This window comes from Mycotypha africana (assembly GCF_025528875.1).
Source record: "Mycotypha africana strain NRRL 2978 chromosome Unknown BDF20scaffold_5, whole genome shotgun sequence".
Classification (NCBI taxonomy): Eukaryota; Fungi; Mucoromycota; class Mucoromycetes; order Mucorales; family Mycotyphaceae; genus Mycotypha; species Mycotypha africana.
Window position 1 is genome coordinate 1,518,376 of NW_026515729.1, and position 24,838 is coordinate 1,543,213.

The following is a 24,838-nucleotide window of genomic DNA, read 5'->3' on the forward strand; positions in this document are numbered from 1 at the left end:
CTACAATGTAACGACCTGCTCAAAATTGCCATTTATAGTACCTTTTTTTTCAACTTGCAATAACATATAAAAGCCTTCAACTTTTTTCCTTGCTAAAATAGTTGGCTGCTTATTGTTTAAAAGCTTTCTTTTTGTACTTCCTTTAACATCACCTTCACCTTCCCCCCCTGGACTACCCTCAAATCGAGACAACATCATAATGTCAACGGAATGGTTTTTTATTCGATCTGTAAAAAGTGGAAACGTTATTGCAGCAAGCACAAACGATCCAGAAACAGCATTACGTTCGCAAGTGATTGTTACTGTACCGACACTGTCTGATACACAACTCTGGTGCTGGAAAGATCAATTTCTGTACAATAAAGCAACCAATTTAGTACTTGATATTCGTAAAGGTAAAACAGACACATCAGAAACCGATTGCTAATTGGTTAGTATTTGACTAACATAGCTTATCGGCTACTTTTGTTATGCTTAGGTAAATTAAGATTGGTTGAAGACACCGAAATTTGTCTGTACAGCGCCAAACCGTTAGCAGAAGCACATAATCAACTTTGGGGCGTTCGTCAAGATGCTACCGACATCTACGGCAGGTCACTTCCTGGTTCTTACATATTTTCTTCATCCAGCAATGAATGGGTTTTGGATATCCAGTTTGCCCATGATGGCACTCAAAAACTGGTTTTATTTCCCTTTCAATCTATCGATAACGAAACTCAGCGCTGGCTCTTCGTTCCTGAAGGGCAACTAGATCTTACTGTACCAATCTCAGAAATTCTAGCCTTAACAAAAAGACCTTCCTATTCATCCACAGCCTCTTCAGCAAGTAGTATAATAGTTACGCCGCCAGGATCAGTGGCATTTACAGACTATCCATCACCTGGGGTTGAGCTTGAATATCCTCAAGCACTTACTCCAGCTAAGCGTGGCTCTCATTCTACAATATATTCAGCTGAAGTATTCAAAGACTACCATTTCCGGGTATATCAATCTCAAGACACTAATATTAGGTAAAAGAATGTTTTTAAAAGTATCCTGTCGCTTTATTTTTATATTAACACACCATTATATAATTCAGTGACAAAGGCATTGCAATGGCTGCTGCATATCACGTCTTCCAAAATTGGAAAATGGATCAAATCAGCGATGATATAATGGCAGACCTTCCTTCTTCAAGTGAGACCCGCGTACGCCTTCAATATCTGACAAAGAATGAGGTATAGACTAGATCAAGTGGCGGAAACTTACGTTAGATATTGTGACTAACAATGTACAATGATTATATGCTCGATTAGGTTATGAAAATCTTATCAAATACACAATTATACCCTGCAAACAACAAAGATAATGCGTGTGCTTTGTCTGGCCGGCTTATTACTCAACTGTACGACCAAATACCTATATCACCTTAAAGCCAATCTTTTTCTTTGTAAAACAAGAGCGCCCATATTGTATTTTTATCAAACTGTACATTATCATTTCTCATTTCGCATAAAGCATATTATAAACCATAACCGCAAACATTACACTCCCCCCACCTTCCCAAAAGAAAAAAAAAAGAAAAAAAAAAGCCTTCATATATACTGTACCCCTTCTCTCTGTAGAATCAATTCCTTTCTCCCGTTACTTTTTCGACTTCAGTTTTTCTTCTGTGCTATATAGTTCTTTGTACTTCTAGTTTTTGTTCTATGTTACAACGCTGGTTTCAACTCTAAAATTCGGACGTTCAGTATCATTCTTAATATACCAATAAATTTAGTCTTAAACAAGCCTATCTCATCTGTACACAAACTTGCCTTCCCAATTTAGCAAAGATAAGACTTTCGACCTGTTTTTATGACCTCACGAAGCATAAAGACAAGAAAAGAGATGTATGTAATTACAGAGTGTTTAGAGCCGCATGTATGAAGTGCTCAAGGAGCTTGATTGGTGAACAGTAAATGCAGCAAAATGGAGAGCTACACCTTACATTAATGTATAAAGATTGGTCGGCCATTTGGATGCTAGCAGTGAGTCTGTAGGTTCGCATATTGAAAATGAGTATTCAACATTGAAAGTTCACATTGCTCACTACATACATTACCAATTGTAAGCTCACTACTGTTACTACAGACAAATTCCAGAAAACAATAATTAAACAGTTACTAAAATCTAACCTGCAGAAGTAAGATAAATTTAGGTTATAAAGAAATAGACAGTGTATATATTAAAGAAGCACTGTGAATAGTGTCATTCTTAGAATTCGTTTACTTATCTCTTGAAAATGACATAGTAAGAACGAAAAAAGCAGATGCAAGCGTAATAATAAAAATCAAGCTCTTTACTGGAAATCTTTGGTTTTTAGGTCCCTTGACTTTTTTATTGAATCATGTTCAAGTATGAAATACGCATGTGGTGATTTTTCAATATCGCACAAAGACCTTTTGGTCCTTAAAGTTACTAGGCTAATCTTTATACTTAGTCAGTCCTTATAAAATCTGCATACTTTGGCATCTTAGAGATTTTTAAAGTTGTAATTAATGGTTTAACTCTATCCACAATCATACATTTGTATGAAGAATTCCATGAGCGATACGTAACATTACAAGATTAAATGAATAAAGGGATATCACTAACAGTTTAAAGTCATTTACCTTATATTGGTACGTTTTTTTGAATGTAAAATCAAGGTTTAATGAAAGGGGCTCCAGAATAAACGAAGAATAACTAGAGTGGAATGACGGCCCCTATGGAATTGACAGTTATATTGATCCAATGAAGCTTAATGATATTTTACCTTTTTTCATTTAGTTAACATTTGAGTAGGTGTCCAAATACACGTTCCTTTATCTCTCTTGAACACATTCCTTTACAAATCTATCAATACTATGACCCAGTGTATACCAAACAATAACCAGTGCACACAAAATATACATACGCTCCTTGACCCAAATGATCCATCCATCGAAAAAGAATACAAAAAGCTAGCCGAAGCTTGGAAGAATCAAATAAGAAATAAGGCGCCTTCCCAACAAAATAAAGATTTTATCCGGCTCGCTTGGCTCAGATTGATGGACCATTATCTCGACCAACAATGGCTAGAATCCAAGCAGATGCTCCAATGTGCCCAAGCATGGAGTTCTCAACAAAGAATCTCCGTAAGACAGGCAGCTCATACGATGAAAATCATCAGCCTTAAATCAATGCGGCGCTCTCTTGAAACACGACGAGAGATACTGCAAGCACTCGATGACTCACAACTTATTACAAGTTTTGAGATGTCAGATTCAACATCAACTCTTGAAAGGTTAATCAAAGAACGATTATCTATTGCTGACTCGGGTGGTGTAGAAGGGTTAGATGGTGACGAATTACGCCATTCCGCTTTGATGAAACACCTGAACGGTTCGACGGAAGAGATATTAACTCTGCATGACGAAGGGATTATGACACCTGAAGAGGTTAATAGATATATTCAATTCATAGGGCATGACTATAACAGGGAAAGCAAGGTATTTAATGGCGAAAGTAAGATTCAAACGGAAGTAGATTCAACACACCCTTTAAGCAGTAGTAAAAGCACGAGCACCACGTCATCAAAATCAAATTACTTCAGATGGCTGATACCGTCAAGATCAACGCCTAATATGTCTTTTAACAGCAATAACATTCGCAAACCCGGCTCTCAAGGACTCACTCGTAGCTACGACACTTATTATGAAAAATTACATCAGGCTCTTCCTTGGAAAGATCTCTCTACAAAGTATGACTCCACTGTATCAGCAGGAAATAGCAGCACCGACACAGATGGCTGTAATACCAACAATAAATTTAATTGGAAAAGTTGGTTTCATGGAGATGACCTTGATCATAGCTCAACGGAGCCGTTGATGGAGGCTGTCACCGAGTGCTTTGTGGTAGAAGAACCTTTCGCCAATGAGAAAGTTGAGGCAGACGCACTATTGATGACAGAGTTCTATAAGAACAGTTCAGCCATACTCGACTGGGAAACTGACGACAATAACGGCCAAAATGAGAGCAAATTGGCTACGGTCAGCAAAAAGGCGAGTATATCGAGCTTTCGCTCTCACAGTAAAAACCCTGCATCGCCGCAACAAGTGCAACAACTTCAATTAGAAAGTCCTCAACCTCAAGACAATTCGTATCCCTCCTATGTCAAAATTGGCGAACGTGATTTAATAACATACACTCCTAGATCTGGGCGTAAGTATAATAGCAGTGTTTCCACCAGTCCAACGATGACTAAAAGCACCTCTGTCCCATCTCAAACCACTTCAGCCACTTTAACCGACAGAAACACTGATTATTCCGACACATTGACCAATTCTACTAAACCTCCTTCTAAAGAGCGAAGTTTCACCATTCGGGGAATGCATAAAAAATTGTCATTGCCAAAACTGTTCGGAAACAAGAAAGCAGCAGCAGCTTCCGTATCGAAAGCTCAACAGAGTAAAAAGTAGCGTTATGCTGCCTAACACACCCACCATTGAGCTTCTACGATAGCCATTATACACTTATGTTTATATCCTAATTCTTAATATCCACTAAAAACTCTATCTAATATTCTCCATATACTCTACGTTGTTTTCTACCACAGAATAAACTTCATCTCAATAATTAGTTTGTAAAGTTACTTTTTAGTATGTGCTATCATCAATACCAGATGAGGTCATTCCTTCTTCATCATTTATGAAACTCCGGGAGCGATTTCTTTGTTTGCGCTTTTTTTTTGGCATTTCAACTTGTCTGCAATGTCAAAAATGACAAATCGTCTTATTCACGAAAAAAGCCCTTACCTTTTGGTAAAACACTCATTCATTGTTATCCCTATGAGTTTTGACCCCATAGAAAGTAACCTTTATCTCTTAAATATGTTATAACGCATTTAGCAACATGGTAGGTCAAAAAAAGAAAAATTAAAAATTGTAGAAGAACGTTTTAACCAATTTGGGTAACTACCCCGCTTTTTCTCATTTGAAATTTGTTTGGCTGCATTCACAGCCCATAATCCTGTGAGTACGAATAACATTGAAAAAAGCATGAAAGAATAGCTTTCTAACAGGAATCATTAATAAAACAAAGGTTGATTGGTATCCCTGGGGTGAAGAAGCTTTCAAAAAGGCTAAAACTGAGGACAAGCCTATTTTTCTAAGCGTCGGATACAGTACCTGCCAGTAAGTGCTTTTTTTTTAAAATGTATAAACCAAATGAATGACTTTTGTCTGTAACCGCTTGTGGTCTGCAACTATAGCTGGTGCCATGTTATGGAGCATGAGTCGTTTGAAAAAGAAGATGTCGCTGAAGTCATGAATAAATACTACATTAACATCAAAGGTTAGAAGGAAAGAAGCTAATCAATGTATTTCATTTAATACTGATAGCATTTCTTTCTTTTCTATACTCATAGTTGACAGGTTTGTAATTCAGTAAACGTTTAGCAAGGGGCAATTGATATATCGCTGATATTCTATTATGCAATTAGGGAGGAAAATCCAGGCATAGATAAACTTTATATGACTTTTGTTCAACTTACTACTGGTGGCGGTGGATGGCCAATGTCAGTCTTCCTCACCCCTGACCTGCATCCCTTCTTTGGTGCAACTTATCTTCCACCGGAAGATAAATACGGTAGGCCTGGTTTTAAGACACTGCTGAACCGTATTGCTCAACTGTGGCAAGCAGACTCTGAAAAGATCAAGTTGAGTGGAGAGGATATGACAAAACAACTCAAATCATACGTTCAGGTAGTCATCGTTTCATGTGCAAATTGATTATCTTCCTATATCACCTGTTGAGCAATAATGCCTCTACAAATATAGGCTATGCCCAGCAGTTCGGCAACTGACGTGGAACCGGATACCGTAGCTGCAGATACGTTCGATCATTTCAGGCAAACTTTCGATGGCATCAATGGCGGTTTCGGCTCTGCACCAAAGTTTCCCACACCTGTGCAGCTTCAGTTCCTCTTCGAGTATTACGCTTATAATCATAGGTTGTCTGAAAAGAAAGAAGATGCTCAAAAAGCATTAGACATGGCACTCTTTACGTTAAGGAAGATCGCTGCTGGTGGCATACATGGTACAGTAGATCTCAAGTTTGATTATAATATTTTCGTGTGTTTGAGACTTACTTTAATTGTAAAAGATCATGTTGGTAGTGGCTTCCACAGATACAGTACTGATAAGAAGTGGCATGTTCCACATTTTGAGAAAATGCTATATGATCAAGCACAGTTACTTTCTCTTTATTCAATCGCTTTTCAATTGACCAGAGAAAAGCTTTACGCTACTGTAGTCAAGGATATAATTTTATACCTATCGCGCGATTTACGTCATGGTAAGGGCGCCTTCTATTGTGCTGAAGACGCTGATTCTTTCCCTACTGCAAATGATACTAGAAAGAAAGAAGGCGCTTTTTGCGTTTGGGAAATGTCAGAAATACGTTATCTTCTAGGAGAAGACGATGCTGAAGTCTTTAGTACTCAATTCGGTTGCGAAGAAAATGGCAATGTTGATCCACGAAAAGACCCTCATAACGAGCTTAAGCACAAGGTTCGTTATCTTTCACAGTGATTATCAAAAACATACCTTAAATCGCTCTTTTCCTTTAGAATGTCCTCTTTCAAGCTAAAACCAGTGAGGAAACAGCTAAAAAGACCGGTTTGGATGTTTCAAGAGTCAACGAAATCCTGACATCCTGTAAGCAGAAATTATGGCAATATCGAGCGACTAGGCGTCCCAAACCTCATAGGGATGAGAAGGTAATTTTGCATTTATCCTCTTTTGTTGGCTATTATGTGTTTGATATATAGTTTATGATGTACGTATATAAAATCTGTAGATCTTGACTGCGTGGAACGGGCTAACAATATCAGGCTTGGTTCAAGCGTATGAAGCCCTTCAAGATCCCACGATTCTTGCTTTAGCTGTCGAAACTGCTGAATTTATTCATAACGAGCTCTATATATCCTCATCGCAAACATTATTAAGAAACTACTGCAATGGTCCTTCGAATATTGATGGATTCATTGATGATTATTGCTTTTTAATCCAAGCTTTGATTGATCTCTATGAAGCCACTTTTGAGGAGCGATGGCTGGAATGGGCTTCCATTCTTCAAGAAAAGCAAGATGAGCTATTTTTCGATACTGAAGGAGGAGGATATTTCAATACTTCGAAAGATAAGGCCGTACTGATCAATATGAAAGAAGGTAGATGCAAATTTACGCATAAACACACCTTAAAGTACAACGGGACTAATATTGATAACCATAATCTCACCGAATTTTTAGAACAAGACGGTGCTGAACCATCAGCGTATGTACTTTTTAGCTCTTAAGCCTGAATCTTAGAAAGGTACTAACGACGTATTAAATTCTTTCCATAGCAATTCAGTTTCGCTCAGAAATTTGGTTCGTCTTTCAGTCCTTCTGAACAATAGACAGTATGCTAAGAAGGCAGAGGCAACCGCAAAATCGTTTAATCACACTTTAAAAAAGTTTCCCTTCACCGTCCCTGCCTTAGTTGCTTCTTTCATGCTGTTATCGAAGGGTGTAAAAGAGGTATACTAGCATTTTAATACAGAATGTTTGAAAATGCGTTGAAACCCTTCGCACAATTAGTCACTAACTTCTCTTTTCTTCTACAAAGATTGTTTTGGCTGGAGATATAGAAAATCATACTCTGCAATTATTCAGGAGTACCGTATTTCAGTATTTCCTGCCAAACAAACTAATCGCATTCGTTCGACCAAACGGCTTCCTCGCTAAAAAGAACGAGATAATCCAGCAGATAGCTGCTCAAGAATCTCAAACTGGTCAGAAAGTAGCTGCTTACATCTGTGAAAACTTCACTTGTGGCTTGCCAATAAGCTCAAAAGAAGAATTAGAGCAGAGATTATCTCCCTGACTAAGATTTTTAACCAATGTTTTTGATAGAATGTAATTCTCTCTTTACCAAGCAATTGGGTAGTAATAAAATAAATATAGTTTTTAGCACACTCTATCTGCTAGTCTGCTAATGTATAACATATACATGATGTTGAAAAAAAATTTTATTCTTCAAATCGAACTGATACAATGTACGTAGAATTTATCTGCAATTCTTCATAGCATTTATTGAGCAGTCAAGATATCAGAGTCACCAGCATCAGTGATGGAGAGAACGCTGCAACGGAAAAGCTTACCACAAGCGGTACCCAAATCAATGTTGTTACCGTTGTAGTGGTGGACACCAGTCTTAGACAACATAGCGTAGTATTCGATCTCGGACTTGCGAAGAGGAGGGCAGTTACCAGCAATGATGATCAACTTGGCTAAAAGGATACGAACGAGAAGTATAAGTACAAAATCCTTTCCTCAAAATCAACAGTAAGATCAACGTAAAGTAATGCACACCAAAATCGGCATAATCGCAAAAGTTGACCCACTGCAATCTCTATTCTGCAACAATAAATGGAAAAAATACATACCCTTGCCTTGACGAATAGACTTCAAAGTTGACTTGTAACCAAGGGTGTACTTGCCAGACTTCATGACAAGTTGGATACGGGAGTTGATAGACTCGGCGTTCTTCTTGGACTTAACAGGGGCCATTTTCACTACTGTAGAATAAAAGTTTACTGTGAGTCTTAATGCTAAGTGGCTAAGTGATATGGAGCATCATTGCTCATCTAGTGCTTACGGAGATCGAAGTATGGGTGAAAGAGAAGGAGTCAAGTAAACTGGTCAGAAAATCAACACTGAAAAAATTTGGTACTTCTAAGCCACTCCTAAGGAGCTGCTTCTGACGCTAAAATCTTCTGAACTTGAACCAAAAAGTCGGAAAAGGGAAATCTCCACAAAATTATGCCCCTGTTGGATTTACTTCAATTTTGACAGTTCCTTATACCTTCTCTAGAAAGCAATATGTTGAACAGATTGGGGCTCATTCGCAACATTCCGCGCAGTTTCGTTAGATGCTATACAACCGAAGTAAAACCAAATTTGAAGTTACTCAAGGAACTGCGTAAAGAAACTGAAGTTTCTATGAGCAAAGCGAAAGAAGCCCTTGTCAAGAATAATAACGATTATGCAAAGGCTTTAGCTTGGTTGTCTGCAGACGCGCAAATTTCTGGTGCGAAAAAAGCCCAAAAAGTTGCTGGAAGAACAGCTGGAGAAGGCTTAATTGCAACTGCCTCAGTTGAAGTGCCCGTGTCCAATGGGTTTAAAAGCAAAAGTACAATTATCGAGGTATAATCAAACTGATTAATCTATCAAAGTTTCAGCTATCATTTACCATCCATATATTTGATAGCTGAACTGTGAGACTGACTTTGTCTCTAGAAATGAAGTATTTAACAATTTAGCATCAAGAATTGCTGCCACCTCTCTATTTATGCATGATAAGCCCGTTGCCAATAGCAACAAATTCATCAAATCAATTCCTATAGATGTTTTACTCAAAGAACCATTAATGCCTCACCCAAACGAAGAAAACTTATCGAATGATTTTGCTAAGACAGTAGAAGAAACAATAGTCGAAACAATTGGGAAATTGGGTGAAAAAATCAGCTTGCGTCGTGCTGCCATTGTCACTGAAGGGGCGTCGGCTTGTTACGTACATGGAGGTGACGCCACCTCTGGCAAAATCGGAGGTATTGCTGTCCTGCAACCCAAAAAAGTGGCTTTATCAGAGCTCGATGAAACTGCTACTGCGACCTTATCAAAAACAGCAAGGCAAATTGCTCGCCAAGTGGTAGGGCTTAACCCCTCTTATTTAAATGCAACAGATATACCGGAAGAAGAACGTCAAAGCAACACAAATCCTGAAGAATTTGAAGAAACACATGTGCTCAACAACCAAAAGTTCCTGATGAACCCCAATCTCACTGTAGCTGAATATGTTGCTCAGGCGTCAGATGGGAGTGAAATCGTCGACTTTATTCGTTGGGAAGTTGGAGAGGGTATTGAGAAAAAGGAAAACGATTTCGCTAATGAGGTCCTTAGTGCTGCTCGTGCTAATTAGATTCTTGTTCCATTTTGACGCATCATCAAACGCTTCTTTTTGTGCGTATCTTCAGATCATTTTGAGGACTGATTCGTTGTACTCAGAATAAAATTGACAGTTTTCACATCTGTTGACGTTAATCGACTGCGCAATTATGGCTAATTCGTTATCAGAGTGTATTTCATGTAACTTTGTTTTACTTGTAGTCACGTTTCGCAGATACAAGGTCCTCATAGTCATCATCATCTTCCACTTGTAATCTCTTGTGTTGAAAATGTCTTTTTAAATATGTCGCATAAACACCGATTGATCTTGCCCAATACAGCTGTAAAAATGTTGGCAGAGACATTAGCTCAACAAGGTATCGCTCAATTGTGGCTGTTTGGGTCTTCTTTGTTTTCTTACCTGTATAAAATTACAAGCAAACACGCATATACCAGAGCCAATTACCAGACGCCTTATCAAATCAATGCAATAATTTTTATCTGTACCCCCAGCAATAATCATTTTCCCTGGAACTTGAATGGGAGTATAGATTGGGTTTAGGGTACTGTTGGCATTCATATTGCGAAGATCTTGGCAATCGTTTATATAAGTATCTTGGTTGACTTTGAAGTATATCCAGCATGCCACTGTAATCGTCAACAGTAACAAAACGAAAAACCAATTCAATATGTGATATATGCGTACCATTTTCCTTTGTTGCTATACACAAATTTAATATGCCGTTATGTTAGATATGTAGGATATGTGTGTCAGCACTTTGTTGTTTCCTTTGAAGCATCACTCACCTTAATAATGGATATCATCCCAAATATAGATACTAGCATATATATGATGAACAAGCTTACAAACGTATAAAATATACCGTTGAATGCGGATTCTGTCAATGGCGTATCAACATTCTGTTCAAGAGTGGACCATATTTTCAAGGCTATTGAGGAAAGATATTAGGTTTTATTGGCAAACGTAGTTGTAAAGAGGCTTTTCTTTGGCTCCATACTATTTCTATATACGAACAGCAAGGTCGTAACAGCCAGGTAGATAGCCTGCAGAATAAAAGTTAACATATAGAATCAAGTAATTATGGACCAATATAACTCTCTATTTTACTTTACAAATATCATTAAAGACATCATAAACACACCTAATCGAGTTGGTATGCAACAACAGACTTTTTCTGTGTATTTTTTAGCCATGGAAGAAGAAGATTATGAAAGGACAATGTTTGAGGTTCAATGAGTATGAGAACAAAATAAACAAAACAAGAATGAGTTAGTTTGATTTTTCTCAACCGTAAGATCGTGGCTTTTGCTGTTGGATGCTGTTACACCAACATCACTAACAAATTCAGGATGAGGCTGGATGCTAGATGCGCTAAAAATAAACCATCATTTCAGAACTCATATTAAAGTCAACTGAAAATTGGACAATGACAAAGGAAGCCGAAAGCTTATAGATATCAATTTATGAGAAGCTCTCTTCTATAATCACTCAGTGTCGTGTTTATTTCTTTTGCAGATAGTCATTTTCACAAAAAGGACAACTGTCTTGTATCAACAACCAAGAAAATTACAACTCATCAATGCAAGGTAAAAATGCCATTTTATTGAGACTGCGAGAAGACACGTAAATGCCAATAATCAGCACCAAAGTTTGAGTGCCAGACCGGAGAGATGTTTTCGTCAAATGAGATGTTAAACAAACTATCGCTATCTGCTTTCGTTGTACAATAACTTTTTTTTCATTGGCACTGGTCATCAGTACATATCCTTTCAAAGCAGGGCTTTCTGTTAGTGTCGAAGCCGCTACATAAAAGGCATTATACGACTGAGTACTACCATCATCATTCTAACGCGAGAGTGCTTTCCCTTCTGTTTACGGACGCCTTCTCTTCCCTTTCTGCACTTCAGGCATTATCCTTCAAAGACTTCCTCTGTTACCATCACTTCTGGGCTAACTCTTTCAGTTTTAATTTAGAACCTGTTATTGCTACATTTTTATGCTTTAATTACGTACTTTGCTTTTAGTAAACTTCTGGAACAATTCTTCTGCCATAGTTTTTTATGATGAATGCTCAATACGGCCTCATCCGTACAAGATACGAGGATTAGACTTTGGTGTCTGATGTTCACCCTTTGCCAGAAATACAGCTTTCTCCAAAGACTCATTTGATTTCTCGTAACCTTCTTCTTCATCTTTTTCAATAATATTACTTCATTGTTTCAGTGGCATGCGATGGATATGGCTGACTAATTTTGTTGAATATTCATGGAACATACTAACTGCAACCCTTCTTTCACTTCCCTTGTTTGTTCATATGCTTTTCATTTTGAGTCTCTTTAAATACATATATACTACGCTCTTTATTGTTATATTAAATTTCGTATCTCAATTTAAAACTTGGTGATTTGATTACCAATACAATACAAAAGCAAATGAATAATACAATTATTTGATATTCTGCGCTAAGGAAGTTCACCTTCCTCCATTTCAACCTTTCTCTTTTGCGGAATTTCAGACGTTGCATTTTTGGTTAAGCTGTTAATGTCTTCATGGTTCGTAAGAGTGACATTAGTAGTATCAAAGTTATTACATGAATTATCTTCTTGTTTAACATAAGGGTCTCCATTGACTTCATCCTCAACTGATGATGTCGATAGTGGTGGCTTTTGGTGTTTTATTTTTTCTGTTTCCTGAGTGACAATATGACCAACTCTTTCATCAGTATTAGGCAGTTGTTGACAGTTGAATCCATATTTGAACCAACGAGTGTAAGTACTGCTATCTGTATTTTTAATCTTTTTCGCGTTAAATAATGCAAGGTTTATAGGTGCATCATTATCATGAGGGGGATCACCCACGTAATCTTCGAGCCATTCCCATGGTTTACTTTGCTCTAAACAGGTTTCCAAATGCTGTTGCTGCTGCTGAGGATTGTTCGTTGAAGCAATGCCCAAAATAGAAGAGGATAGTTTTGTACTGGCTAAATACATATTGTGAGTTAAGAAAGGCATAATCCGTTTCACGCGACTATGAAACATGATAGGAATAGACGTAAAGTCACTGTGCATAGAGTTCAGTAATTGTAGGCTAGCCTTTTTCAGCTCTTTAGGAACTTCATCAATCAGCAGTGAAACAAAGTCCAAGGTAAATTCAAAAAATTGTTCCTGACTACCGTTGCCATGTATCACAGGGTTACCCAAAAGTGTCATGAGGGCTCTGATCCATTCGAGGATATTACACTCGTTTTCCCTCGGATGCTCCCAAATCAGGGAAGCAAATGGGACTACTAACCGCAAACGCATAAATAAGCTGGTTCTTATATCTTCCAATGAGAGTCTTGAGTAGCCTGTTGCCTCCTCACCACAAGATGCTGCGGATATTCCATCCGTTAGAAGTAGAGTTAGAGCAACATCCTAGCATATATAGGGTAAGTTAATCATGATGACGATTCATTACGTATACATAACTTACCACGTCATTCTTAGCGTTAGTAAGAGCCAATACAGCATCGGCATAGCATGCATTTGCTTTCTGCATCACGATGAAAATGGCCGAGGCTGACTTATAACGATTTATCTGAGCAAATATAGACTTAACAAACTCAATTTTTCGATCTATGGTCCATATATGTGAAGCTGCTAACATTCGCTGAAATATTTTGAAGAATGCATTACAACGGTAAGAAAATTTCTCAGAATCAAATTGAGAGCTTTCCGAAAATTCTGTTGCTTCCTGTAGCAGTAGTGTAATATTTGTGGGAAACAGCTGGTTCGGATCTCCTTCTAACATACGACATCCATAGTTTAAGAGTTCGTTCAAAACCGGTTCTCGCAATTCATGTATCAAATTTTTGAGAAATTGAAAACGTCGTTGAGACCCTCCTGAGTTAGACTCTCTTGAGACTGCCAGTGTTGGGTTAGAGTTGCTATTGTCAGCGCTAATGGTATTACTTTCCTCAGACAGGACAACATCATAAAAGAAGTACACAAACGACTGCAGGTCTTTGTTGAATGATGGTGCTGTTGCTGAAGACGCTGATCCTTCCATAGTAATACCCATTAAAGATGTTTCATCGCTTAGAATATGAGGATTGTTGGGGTTCTGGTTCTGACCATCCGATAGCGATATATTATCAAGCAGTAAATTCATTTGTACTCGGCACTGTGCTTCATTCCACTGGCCCACATTCATAAACACGCGTTGCAGTTTTTCTAAAAAGTCAGGCGATGTTTCAGAAGCTATTAAATTGCTTTGATGATTGACATAATTATTGGTGCTTGCGATATAATTCTCTCCTATAAGCTCTTCTACAATCGCCAACATTTTCTTTTTCATGCGTTTTTCGGTAGTTGCCTCTGCTTCATGAGCAGCAAATCGTTGATAGACCCCGTTTAAATCTCGAAGACATGCTTGTCTGAACCAACAAATCTGTAAAAGATCAGCACGCAGTATCACTAAGCTCTGCAGAAGACGAGAACTAAGCGGAAGGTTAGTGGCAATCATGACAAGCCGTTCCAGTAATCCGAACATAGGTTCGATATGGTTGAGATCACAAGCAAGCTGGAACTGTCGATAGTGCTGCAATCTAAAAAACTCTTCGACTCGTAGTTGCCAAAGCATGATTATCGGTGTACCTGCAATCTCCTGTTGCTGCTGCCGCTGCTGTTGTTGTTGTTCCTCATTAGTATAATTCCTGGTTTGTACGACTAATAAGCGGATAATATCAATAAGATTTTGACAGAATGTGAAAAGTCTATTTTCCTCAGCGTCGTAATTTTGCTGGATTTCTCGAGCTGCCTGTTCAAACCAAGGTAGAACCAACTGTTGCAGAATTGCTTTTAAATTTACCACATTGTGAGAAACCAAAAGTGCGATGAAAAGAGGTATCCATGAGAAGGGCTGATTCATATTTTCTAAACTAATTTCGCTGGTCTGGAACCAATTGATAATTATATCATCTGCTTGACCTGTAAAAGTTGTTTTATCGGCAATGTTCCTGACTACCAAAGCAAAAGCTCTGATCTGACGATGAAAATCCAATAGAGGAGCAGGAAGAAATTGGCCGTATTGTTGATGAACTTGGTTATCATAAATGTTTCTGATGCTTTCAGATAGTTGCTTTTCTTTGAACGTCATGTGTAGAATACTCCCTACTTCTTGTATGATTTCACCGAGCCAGCCAGCTGCTTTTCGAGATGGTATACTTAATGTTTCGGAAGCTAGCTGAACCTTTTCTGATGCTGGATTTTTCGATAACTGAAGTATTTCCTCTCTGATGGAGATATTGGTATTATAACGTCCTCTCTTAGGAGCTTTTATTTGTAGATCTTGCTTTAATTGTAAAGTCGCATTTTCTTCCATTGTATAGCCTTCCTGAATTAATTGGATGATATACATCATAATACTACGTTCCTGCATATTTCTTGTGGCAAGACTAGAATGCTAATTTTTTCCTTTAGGACAACTGAATGGTGCATTAACCTTTACGTTATAAAGATGCTATTTCACTTACCTTCTGCCAAACGGCATTTGCAATTTTACGTCCATTCAACATTAATTTCCAATAAACAGAGTATGTACGGAAGCAATCAAGTATATAAGGGTATAAAGTTGAATCGTTCGTTTTCTCCAAAGTCCACAAAGCGAAATCAATGATGCTTGAATAATCTTGAGCATACTCTAAAATTCGAACGATAGTGACAAATTGCCTGGTATTTAAAAGACTAGAGCCGGGTGAAGTCATCACTCTCCAGTTATCCTCACCAATTCTATAAAAAATACAGAAGTATGTTTAAAAAAACAAGGAATCTGATGCTTTCAGACTTTTAGTCCTTACTGAACATTCTTCACCACAAATTTTTTGACATTTGCAAGCAACCAGTCACTTATAAATTGCAATATCATGTATCGCGATGCACACGATAAGTTAAGTTCAATTTGCTGCATAACATCATCGTTAAAAGACAGATAATACGATTGTGCAGTATCGGTTGGAGTGGGATGAGTCATTTCCTTAGCATCAGAACCGAACAAATAACCCACATCATTGGGCTCCTGTCCTGTAATGGCTAAGATTGTGAGGCGTTTTAGGTCATTGAGAGTTTTAGTTTCCGCAGTATCTATAATATCATTCTTAGTCCCGTAAAGTGCCACCCTTCGTTGATTGATGACATAAGGTGGTGCAGGGCTTTGAATAGGTAACGTTGATAGATATTGAATGCATTGCTGTATCCGTGGATCCTTACGGTGCTTTGGCTCCAAATCTCCTCTGGCAATAAGTCTCAATAGATACTTTTGGTATGAAAATAACTGTGATCTAGTAAGAACATCATATAAGAACAAAATAGGTGCATTCTTTGCCTCCCCTGAAAAGCCTACCGAAAATAAAACAGAAAAGTTAGTACTACAATTTACCGCAAGTTTTGTAACTGCAAATTTACCGTCTTCCGCGACAGATTCACTTCTTGCAACAGTGTCATCATCTAAAAATTGAATAAAAGCGTTTTGCAACATATCTTTAATACATCTACTCTGCGATGCATCCCTCCAATGGATTAAGATCGAAGTAATAAGATAAACTTTCCAATCATTGTACTTTGACTCTTTTGTTGCCCATCGACACATGACACTGACAATTTTGTTTATAGTCTGGCTTTGTAATCGCGTTGTTCTATTGCCGAAGATCAATTTTGTAGCTGTAATAAGTGAATATCCTGAAGTAACTATCCAGCTATCTGAGCCATCAATCCGTAACCCTATTAGGCTATCAATATCGTGCGCAATGACATCAAGAACATAAATGGTTTTTTCCTCAAGAGGCAATGCGCCCAATTCGGAATCAGAAGATATAGGTTTATCTGCGGCTTCTGCTCCTAACTTTTGTAATTTGATTTCCTGCAAAGTACGCTTTGATTGGCATTGAATTTCTCCTCCTAGGTTCTCGCAAAATACTTCGTTTCTTGCTTTCACCATTAGCCAATACTCTCTCATTACACGACAAACATCAGGCAATATTGTATAAAGTTTCATACCGGCTTCTTGCCCTAATAATTTGTCAAACAACTTTCTATGTTGTTGATATAATCTGGGTATCACAAACATATCTGGCGTCGATACGAATAGTGATTGCAGTAGGGTTTCTATATCTCTTTTTAGCCTGGATTTCATTTTTGTTTCACTAGTTATGGATTCGTTGTGATTCATTGTTTGCATAAGCGCGCTGTAAGACTTGATTAGAGCCTCTATCAGCAGTTTTGTTAGAGTCCTATTTCGTTTATACTCATCAACGTAATCCCGTATAATGCCTGTCAAAATTAGCCACATGATTTCATGCGTACTGCTCGCTGCTAAGCTATCTAATGACCATTTCAAGAAGGTACGTTGGTCTAATAACCCTTCAAAGTACTGCCAGCGGGTAAGTTTCACGCTATATGACCATCTTTGTTCAAATCGAGTTCGATTTTCAGGTGTTGTCCACACTTTTGTTCGATTATCATGTTCATGATGATTCTTGCTGTAAGCATTGCCACGCCCCAAATTGCTTGAATTGGAATGAGGGCTAGGTGCTGTACTTGCAGGTTGGGATTGTGGAGGTAATAGGTCATTTAATTGTTTCTTAAGGTGGGTAGTTACTGTCAAAGTCCACTGGATAGGTTGGGGGCCTAACGAGCTCGCTGCATTGCTAGCATTACGTTGACTCTAGAAATTATTGGATAAATTAAAATCATCTCATTTTCCTCTTGTCATAACGAGCAGAATATAGACATACCATCTCAGATAAACCAACTAATTTTATATACCATGTAGCTCGTGAAAATGGTACCTGCTTTGCTGCCAATGTTTCCAGCAGCTTTTCTCCTTTAAAACCGTGAGGTACATTGCGCGCTAGTTTCCTAAGAGGCGTTATGCCACTTGCTAACTCTTGCATCCATTGCTCTCTTTTAGAATCGATCAATGTTGTTCTAGCGGGTGGTTTAAATGAGGAAGGTCTGATCGAAACAAACGAATAGTTGGTAAGCTACAATGTATTATCCGATACACCTCTTCTTGCTTTTGTTTACCCTGTGATATAGCCAGCTTTACTTTGCCGCTGTAAAACGTTTACCATGAAACTCCCTAGTTCGTCAAGTAGTTTATGATCATCCTGCAATTTTCCGTAAACAATATCATGAGCGCATGTATGTTCGTTCTAATAAAATGCAGACGAAGTGAGCAAAAATTGGTACCGACAAAACAATTGAAAGCATTTTATGTTACTTCTTTTCCCATTCAGTGAACTTACTGATACTATAGCCTTGTCTATAAAACCGTGTCGGACATTTGCTTCTGTTAAGATGTCTTCTACCTGTCCAGGACGTTGTGGAAACATATCTGGATAGCCTAATGCAGGCATTGTTTTACTCAGAGGCAATTTTCTGAAAGGAGGCTGGAGAGTATATTTCCTTAAGTGTGCAGTAGCGTTATTGCTATTATACTTCGCATGAGGTGCATTCGAGGAATGATTATGTTGATGATAACTTGGTGAGGTTGTATTTGTAAAAGGTGAATGTGCAGATGGCTGATTATGGTATGGAGATGTTTGATTATGATAGGGTGTATTTGTACTTTGCGTTTGGAAAGGAACAGTCAGATTGTTACTGCTTCCTCCGGTGCTTGGGTATGACTGATTAGAAGGAGCTGTCGTATAACGCGCATACTGGGCTAAATCAATTGTGTAATGTGAAAGTGAGTCAAAAATCTTGTTAGCGTTTAAATTAAAGTTAGCATAACTTACATTGATGTCTGCCTGCCATTTTGCTGTGATTGTTTGAAATAAATATGTGAGTCTAAGTGTTAACTTTGCCTATTAGTAAACTCTTAGAAGTGGTAAACAGTGTCGGATCAGTCGAAAATTTTTGCGTATGTGCTAAAGGCTATGCTTGAAAACACTTAAACTAAACATACACGTGGTGAATATATACATATAAGAATTATAATGAATAGGTTATATAGGAAGGTTTATGTACAAGGTTCGAGAAGAAGACGAATTAAAGGATTTGGAAAATTGGAGAACTGAAAAATCAGGCGGATAATCAACTTCATAGTGCTAATCAAAATCCAACGAATTCAATCTTGAAGTAAAAGTATTTATATTTATCAAAGGCAGCTATTATATGGTCTATCCAACAAAGCAAGTCATTTGGTTATACTTTCCTGTGTCCTTCTAGAAAATATCAACTTTGCTGAGAAAGTACTCAATAGACTTGAAAACTCGCCAAGTAAGAGGGCGGTAAGTAGAGCCAAAGTCATATATTATTGGAATTGCTCTTTAACTATATAATCGGCCTAAAATCAATAATAAAAAAAGATTGAAGGCCATATTGTCGAGCAATCTATTCGAAAAGCTTCTCTGAAAAATCTTTTCAAAGACGTTTTGAAGCTCATCTCATTGCAAAATATAAAAAAAAATTAGTATACAATATTCATATAGATCACTAGGGCTACTGCCATTGCAATCTTATGTAGTTATCGAAAATCAACTATGTCTTATAGTAGCGTTAATGCTACGTAATTCATGTTATTTACTCATAAGCATTGTTACAATCCTAATTCTGCACTGATAGATCTTATACTTAATGGTAACCTCAGTTATGAAATAGATTGCGTTGTCTCAAAAATGCGAAAATTCACTTAAGGGTAATAATGATTACAAACAGCAATTTTAACGAAGTTTTATTGCTATTATCCCATCATGATCATTATCGAATATGGTAACAAAATTGTACTGAACATTCAAAGCTGCCATGAAAATATATTGTTTTAAGATGGAGTGTTGGAAATATCTAAACTCTCATTGTCACCACCATTTCCTATAGTCGTTGGAGTACCTATGTCGTCTTCCTTGTCAATATTGTCATTGTCACCACCGTTAGTACTATTTGAATCTGCTGCTGCTGCCGCTGCCGCTGCCAATTTAGCCTTTCTTGCGGCGCGAAAATGCACCATTTTTCGATGTTTTGTTAATTGACCTGGCGTAACAAAACTCTTATGACAACCATCTATACCGCAGACAAGTTTCTTTGTTCCGTGCATATTAGTTTCGTGAGTTTGTAACTGATCAAATGAAGTGAAGGATTTGGAACAACCAGGCTGAGTACATAAGAACGGTCGGAAATCCTTTTCGCCTGTTGTGGATGAGAACAATTGATCAATTTCAGCAACTGTAATAGGTTCTGTAGTGTGATCATTAATTGCCATCTTTTCATCTGAAGTAAATGGATATTGTTAGACTACGTGGTAGCTTCAGATGATTATAGAATATGCAAGGTCTTACTGGACTGCCAGCTAGAAACGTTCACTTCGAACCCTTCTAATGTATAAAACACTAATGGCTTCTTTTCCCATTTTCTAACTTTAACGTCTTTGTACTTCATGATATCCTTTAGTGTTGCTACAGAGTTACCCATTCCGCCTTGATTAACTGCTGCTCCTCCCCCTCTTCTGTTACTGCTACTATTGAGGCTTCCACTGCCTTTGTTATCAACATTATTATTGTTATTGGAAGCTAAATTTACGTTCGCATAATTGTTATTAAAAGGTTACTCCTCAAGACAATTTAAAAGGGTACCTTCTTCGTTTGTCTCCTCATCTACTGTTAACGGCCTATTGTGAAAGAAGAACAATATAATCAATACAACTTATATAATTTTGTTAGAAAGAGATGCTTACGTGTCAGGTGTGGATGTTTGTTCAACTTTTGGCCTTCTATTACGATTTCCACTGTTTGGTCTGTTGCGTTTACGAGGGCTCTCTTGAATTGATGAATCGTCTTCTCTATGATTCACCTTTTTGGACGTGGAAGTTGTTGTCGGTGCTGTTGGCGACGGCGGTTGGGAAACAGGAGGTTTGGGTGCTGTTAGTTTTAATTTTATCTTCAAAGAGGGTGACGAACTCATCGTGTAATGCAAAATGTAGGGTATAATAGATTAAGCAAGTGAGGTAACAAACGCATTAAAAGGACTTAATTTTTTTATAGTTCGCTGGGCAAACTCTACCCGACGGTCAAAAAAAATTTTAATACAGTATTTTACCTTATATTTTAGACGATTTACAATTTTTAATGGACAATATACATTTTAATTTTAGATTTATTAAAAAATATTTTTAGAAAAGTCCATAATATTTTGGATTTGGATACTCATTATTCAGTGATATTCAAGCAGCATTAAGGATGACATAGAATCGAACCCTAGAAATTAGTCTCTATCAGTAAGAAAGTCGCCAATAATGGTTTTATTGATGTTACCTTGCAATAGGACAAACTACAAAAAGCTTGACAACTTTTTTAGTAAATGACGATGTGTTCCGAGACCCCAACCAGATATTCGTTGGTACCTTTTTTGGACAAGAATTCCAAAAAAGGTTAACTTTGAATTGATTGACATCAAACCATAGATAGAGGGCTGAGGGCCATAGTATAACAGATACCATAGCGGAATGGGATGGTTATATTAACTGTTGTCAATGTTTTTGTATGCGTTCATGGGTGACTTTCAAAGATAAGCACTATAAAATATATTGCTTTCTTAGAGTCAAATGTTGTCTCTTTCACTTTTATTTCACGTTTTTAAGATACATACTATGACCCATGTTCAAAACAATAATTTATGAAAAGAAAAAGCAAATTTTTGAAAAGAAAAAATCAAGTGCTGTTAATGGTAACTTGCCTTTTGAAAGCCTATCTACCTAATCATATATATATGTATAGATTAATCATCGTGTACTGTTAGATGTAACGTGTATTGATTGCGGTAAAGGGGGTCACTACACCAAACAATACTTTAAATGTGAATTATATGAGCCGGAAACTGCAGATCAAGGTAAGCACCTCATAATGGCTTTAAAAGTTGGTAAATTCATCATTAGTAAGCGACTTCATTGTACCTATAGTTGGTTCGAAAGGCAGAAAACGCAAACAAAACTTTGAGATCAAGAAAGAAAAGAAAAAAGCAAGAACAGAGAAGAATGAAGACCCAGATGAAGACAATGCGTGCTGTACCAAATGCAAGCAACCAGGACATAAATCGGTGCGTTCTCCTCTGTGTCCTCAACATGTATTATCAAAGGCAGAGGTCTTTCAACATCATTTGGGAAGTAATTACAAGGCGTTTACAAGAAGGTTGCCTCTTGATAACTGTGTTTTTGGTGACTATCGCAACACATTCAAGTCAAAAGTTGTTGAAGCTTGTTCTGTTATCCGCAACTTGGTTCTTAGAGCCAAGCTCTTTGTGAATTATTACGTCTTGGAAAATGCCACTCTTGCTGAGCCAAAGTGTATTAAATGTATCTTTACACAAAATTTCTGGTACTCTGTGATACAGCTAGTGAATGGACAGAGACCAACAAATAGTAGGCTGATATCACAACAATTACTGAGCTCGTTTGATTCTTTTAAAACGACTTACCCTAAGATTGTCTTCCCTATCAAGCTCTTTCCTGGACTTAGTCAAGCCATTACAGAAGCATGCACCGAAATTGCTACTTCCTATACGAACAGTATAGTGGAAAATTTTGAGGAGAAACTTCTCTATTTTTTGATATATAAAATACAAACAGCATTTGTGGTAAGTTGCAACTCAATATTATTTGGGTCTTACATGAATTTTAAAAAAAAAGCTCTCACCTTGCGTAGTGTATGCCTTGGAAGCTTGTAAAAAAAGTCACAAGTGATTTCTGCTATCAAGAGATATGCCAAGGAGAACCTAAATGGCCAACTGATGACTATCTTACCAAAGATATAAAAGCAAAGATCCAAACCTTTTGTGAACCTTGGAAAAAGAAGCTGGGGAAGAAAGTGAACATGAAGACATTATCTGCTGATCCTGGGTCTTTCGTACCCTTTTTGTTATCTTTGAACGCAGAATTTGAGAGGGAACACGATGATCATAAACCATTTGACGTACGACGACGTCCTCTTCCAAAATTGCTGTCCTTACTGCCAAAGGTTTCCGTTCAATGGAGGTTCATTACCTTGAGCGTGAACGCTCTGTCTTCTTTTGTGAAACGTCCTTTACCCCGCAATTACCAAAGCCAATTAGAGCTGTTTTTCCATGTCTTTGATTTCAAGAAACTCCGGTACAAAAGGTAAGCATACAGTTAATACGGTATACAGTCGAGTATAATGTATGAGCTTTAACTTCTTGGGCACTTGTAGTATCTCTGAACTAACACCGAATGGTGATAACAAAGAGCTCTTTGGTAATATTGTCAGAACGGATGGGTTTTCAGTTGATTTTCTTTTTTATAAAAGACAACAATCTGGCCATGGTGCCTTGTTCCAAAAATTTGACCTCACTCTTGATGATTTTTCTCTGGATGAAGTTGACAATACTTATTTACCTATTACCCTGGATCCCGGAAGAAAGTCTGTTTTTACTGCTGCTATTGGCCTTGAATATAACAGACAAGTGCGAAGATGCACTACATCTGAATACTATCATATGACAGGGTCGACCCAATACAGTACCAAGTTAAACAGAAAGAAGGCCGTTACAGGCATAGATCTCATAGAAAGTCAGATACCCTCGCCAAAAACCTCTCGTTTGGAAATATATGAGCTATACACTGCTTATACACTCAATAACCTGGACGCTCTCTTGGCTTTTTATGGATCCGAAACTGCAAAGGACCGGTTTATGTTGTACCAAGGTACACAAAGAGCACCGGAAACAATGGCCAACATGTTGACTCATGGAACGGCCAAGTACAATCACAAGAAGAGAAGCAAGGCAAGGAAGAGGAAAAGACAGCGGAAGAAGAAGAAGAAAGGAAAGAATGCCAACCAACAGCAGCCAACAAAGTGAGTTTCAATGGAATTACATGTTCATCGTTTAGCTTATCCATTCATTAATACTTTTTAGAAGTGCCAAGAAGTGGAAGGCTGATAAGTATTTGGAATCCCCTAGAAGGGTGCCACTGATTGTGTTTGGTGCTGGAATGTTTGGCAAAGATGTAGTCAAGCTGAAAGGGCAAAGATGCGGTGTTGTTGGTAAACTTTTTGCAACTCTGAAGAAACGTGAAGCTGAAGGTCAATTGATTGTTGTCACAATCGATGAATTTAAAACCTCTAAAACATGCAGCCTCTGTTTCTATGATGATATGCAAATTGTTGATACTCCTGGATTCAAGGGTACCGGCGTTCTTCACTGCAAGCAATGTCTAAAGCTATGGCAGAGAGACATTAACGCTGCTATTAACATGATGACTATATCTCAAGCAGTTTGGTCCGGAGCTGGAAGACCCGATGTTTTTAAGCCAGCGAAGAAGAAAAAAGTATCGCCGTAATAAACACGGTTTTCCTTCATTTTGAGGATTTAGATCATTACAGGTAAGGAATAGTACGGTATTTTTTTCTTGTTTTTTTTTTTTGTTTCGCAATACTGACAAGTTTTTGGGATTTGATTCATTGTTTGAACGGTTTATATTTTCGTCTACAACACAATTGCAACTCATCTAAAATGAAAATATTAATCGTCCAAAAAAAAATGTATTTTCATCTAAAATATTAGTTAAAATACTGTAGAATGCTTTTATTACATTTAGAAGGGTTTAGATGTCAGCTTATAAGCTACAATAACTTCCAATAAATGGTTGAGTTGCTGCTCTCGTGCAATATTTTCGAAAATTCTCACTTTTCGTTCCAGTTCTGCTGAGCTTATTGTTTTCTCATATTCACTGGCACAACGAGCGCATTGTTTTAGTAGATTCTCCATCTTGATCGTACGACAACGTGAACATTTTAAGTCTTGAAGAGCATTTGCTGTAAACCAAGTTTGAATTTGTGTAATCATCCTATCTTCTAGCAGACG

General features: G+C 37.6%; 14 protein-coding genes across 14 annotated transcripts; 9 read left to right on the plus strand and 5 right to left on the minus strand.

The window, feature by feature from the left end:
• Positions 1 to 199: 199 nt before the first annotated feature.
• Positions 200 to 2,474, plus strand: BDF20DRAFT_835593 (uncharacterized protein; the record flags this gene model as incomplete). Its single annotated transcript, XM_053078857.1, has 7 exons — positions 200 to 395; positions 479 to 1,010; positions 1,079 to 1,217; positions 1,296 to 1,384; positions 1,760 to 1,936; positions 1,984 to 2,088; positions 2,345 to 2,474. The coding sequence occupies 7 exons, from the start codon at positions 200 to 202 to the stop codon at positions 2,472 to 2,474; spliced, it is 1,368 nt and encodes a 455-aa protein (XP_052936534.1).
• Positions 2,475 to 2,867: 393 nt separating this feature from the next.
• BDF20DRAFT_835594 (uncharacterized protein) lies at positions 2,868 to 4,460 on the plus strand (the record flags this gene model as incomplete). The annotated part of the gene is made up of 1 exon (XM_053078858.1): positions 2,868 to 4,460. The coding sequence occupies one exon, from the start codon at positions 2,868 to 2,870 to the stop codon at positions 4,458 to 4,460; it is 1,593 nt and encodes a 530-aa protein (XP_052936535.1).
• A 281-nt stretch (positions 4,461 to 4,741) lies between these two features.
• Positions 4,742 to 7,961, plus strand: BDF20DRAFT_870526 (uncharacterized protein). The gene is made up of 14 exons (XM_053081049.1): positions 4,742 to 4,802; positions 4,890 to 4,896; positions 5,002 to 5,012; positions 5,083 to 5,174; positions 5,252 to 5,334; positions 5,408 to 5,414; positions 5,483 to 5,744; positions 5,820 to 6,078; positions 6,145 to 6,551; positions 6,611 to 6,760; positions 6,841 to 7,210; positions 7,292 to 7,316; positions 7,387 to 7,561; positions 7,650 to 7,961. Exons 1-14 carry the CDS (start codon positions 4,752 to 4,754, stop codon positions 7,905 to 7,907), a joined length of 2,157 nt encoding a protein of 718 aa, XP_052936536.1. The 5' UTR covers positions 4,742 to 4,751; the 3' UTR covers positions 7,908 to 7,961.
• Positions 7,962 to 8,699, minus strand: BDF20DRAFT_870528 (60S ribosomal protein). Its single transcript, XM_053081050.1, has 3 exons — positions 8,682 to 8,699; positions 8,470 to 8,601; positions 7,962 to 8,313 (listed from the first exon to the last, which is right to left on the minus strand). Exons 2-3 carry the CDS (start codon positions 8,591 to 8,593, stop codon positions 8,114 to 8,116), a joined length of 324 nt encoding a protein of 107 aa, XP_052936537.1. The 5' UTR covers positions 8,594 to 8,601; positions 8,682 to 8,699; the 3' UTR covers positions 7,962 to 8,113.
• Positions 8,700 to 8,905: 206 nt separating this feature from the next.
• On the plus strand, positions 8,906 to 10,004 carry BDF20DRAFT_913146 (elongation factor TS-domain-containing protein; the record flags this gene model as incomplete). Its single annotated transcript, XM_053084033.1, has 2 exons — positions 8,906 to 9,229; positions 9,294 to 10,004. 2 exons carry the CDS (start codon positions 8,906 to 8,908, stop codon positions 10,002 to 10,004), a joined length of 1,035 nt encoding a protein of 344 aa, XP_052936538.1.
• Positions 10,005 to 10,182: 178 nt separating this feature from the next.
• On the minus strand, positions 10,183 to 11,185 carry BDF20DRAFT_819404 (uncharacterized protein; the record flags this gene model as incomplete). Its single annotated transcript, XM_053077455.1, has 5 exons — positions 10,183 to 10,311; positions 10,392 to 10,691; positions 10,778 to 10,920; positions 10,990 to 11,035; positions 11,105 to 11,185. The coding sequence occupies 5 exons, from the start codon at positions 11,183 to 11,185 to the stop codon at positions 10,183 to 10,185; spliced, it is 699 nt and encodes a 232-aa protein (XP_052936539.1).
• Positions 11,186 to 12,295: 1,110 nt separating this feature from the next.
• BDF20DRAFT_870542 (uncharacterized protein) lies at positions 12,296 to 19,185 on the minus strand. The gene is made up of 10 exons (XM_053081051.1): positions 18,936 to 19,185; positions 18,766 to 18,847; positions 18,274 to 18,692; positions 18,053 to 18,180; positions 17,761 to 17,980; positions 16,433 to 17,690; positions 15,829 to 16,366; positions 15,505 to 15,760; positions 13,464 to 15,434; positions 12,296 to 13,405 (listed from the first exon to the last, which is right to left on the minus strand). Exons 2-10 carry the CDS (start codon positions 18,782 to 18,784, stop codon positions 12,455 to 12,457), a joined length of 5,760 nt encoding a protein of 1,919 aa, XP_052936540.1. The 5' UTR covers positions 18,785 to 18,847; positions 18,936 to 19,185; the 3' UTR covers positions 12,296 to 12,454.
• A 486-nt stretch (positions 19,186 to 19,671) lies between these two features.
• On the minus strand, positions 19,672 to 20,721 carry BDF20DRAFT_870546 (uncharacterized protein). Its single transcript, XM_053081052.1, has 3 exons — positions 20,599 to 20,721; positions 20,305 to 20,535; positions 19,672 to 20,236 (listed from the first exon to the last, which is right to left on the minus strand). Exons 2-3 carry the CDS (start codon positions 20,435 to 20,437, stop codon positions 19,791 to 19,793), a joined length of 579 nt encoding a protein of 192 aa, XP_052936541.1. The 5' UTR covers positions 20,438 to 20,535; positions 20,599 to 20,721; the 3' UTR covers positions 19,672 to 19,790.
• Positions 20,415 to 21,191, plus strand: BDF20DRAFT_520478 (uncharacterized protein). The gene is made up of 3 exons (XM_053075653.1): positions 20,415 to 20,594; positions 20,686 to 20,941; positions 21,007 to 21,191. Exons 2-3 carry the CDS (start codon positions 20,692 to 20,694, stop codon positions 21,108 to 21,110), a joined length of 354 nt encoding a protein of 117 aa, XP_052936542.1. The 5' UTR covers positions 20,415 to 20,594; positions 20,686 to 20,691; the 3' UTR covers positions 21,111 to 21,191.
• A 220-nt stretch (positions 21,192 to 21,411) lies between these two features.
• On the plus strand, positions 21,412 to 21,621 carry BDF20DRAFT_870558 (uncharacterized protein; the record flags this gene model as incomplete). The annotated part of the gene is made up of 1 exon (XM_053081053.1): positions 21,412 to 21,621. A coding segment is annotated over one exon (156 nt), but the record flags the coding sequence as incomplete, so codon positions are not given.
• BDF20DRAFT_870559 (uncharacterized protein) lies at positions 21,608 to 21,978 on the plus strand (the record flags this gene model as incomplete). Its single annotated transcript, XM_053081054.1, has 2 exons — positions 21,608 to 21,688; positions 21,761 to 21,978. Coding segments are annotated over exons 1-2 (175 nt in total), but the record flags the coding sequence as incomplete, so codon positions are not given.
• Positions 21,760 to 22,130, minus strand: BDF20DRAFT_870560 (uncharacterized protein). Its single transcript, XM_053081055.1, has 2 exons — positions 21,988 to 22,130; positions 21,760 to 21,963 (listed from the first exon to the last, which is right to left on the minus strand). Exons 1-2 carry the CDS (start codon positions 22,082 to 22,084, stop codon positions 21,893 to 21,895), a joined length of 168 nt encoding a protein of 55 aa, XP_052936545.1. The 5' UTR covers positions 22,085 to 22,130; the 3' UTR covers positions 21,760 to 21,892.
• A 14-nt stretch (positions 22,131 to 22,144) lies between these two features.
• On the plus strand, positions 22,145 to 23,118 carry BDF20DRAFT_818990 (uncharacterized protein; the record flags this gene model as incomplete). The annotated part of the gene is made up of 2 exons (XM_053077418.1): positions 22,145 to 22,594; positions 22,663 to 23,118. Coding segments are annotated over 2 exons (906 nt in total), but the record flags the coding sequence as incomplete, so codon positions are not given.
• On the plus strand, positions 22,851 to 24,582 carry BDF20DRAFT_520538 (uncharacterized protein). Its single transcript, XM_053075654.1, has 4 exons — positions 22,851 to 23,829; positions 23,891 to 24,018; positions 24,159 to 24,357; positions 24,539 to 24,582. Exons 1-3 carry the CDS (start codon positions 23,156 to 23,158, stop codon positions 24,212 to 24,214), a joined length of 858 nt encoding a protein of 285 aa, XP_052936547.1. The 5' UTR covers positions 22,851 to 23,155; the 3' UTR covers positions 24,215 to 24,357; positions 24,539 to 24,582.
• The last annotated feature ends 256 nt before the right edge of the window (positions 24,583 to 24,838 follow it).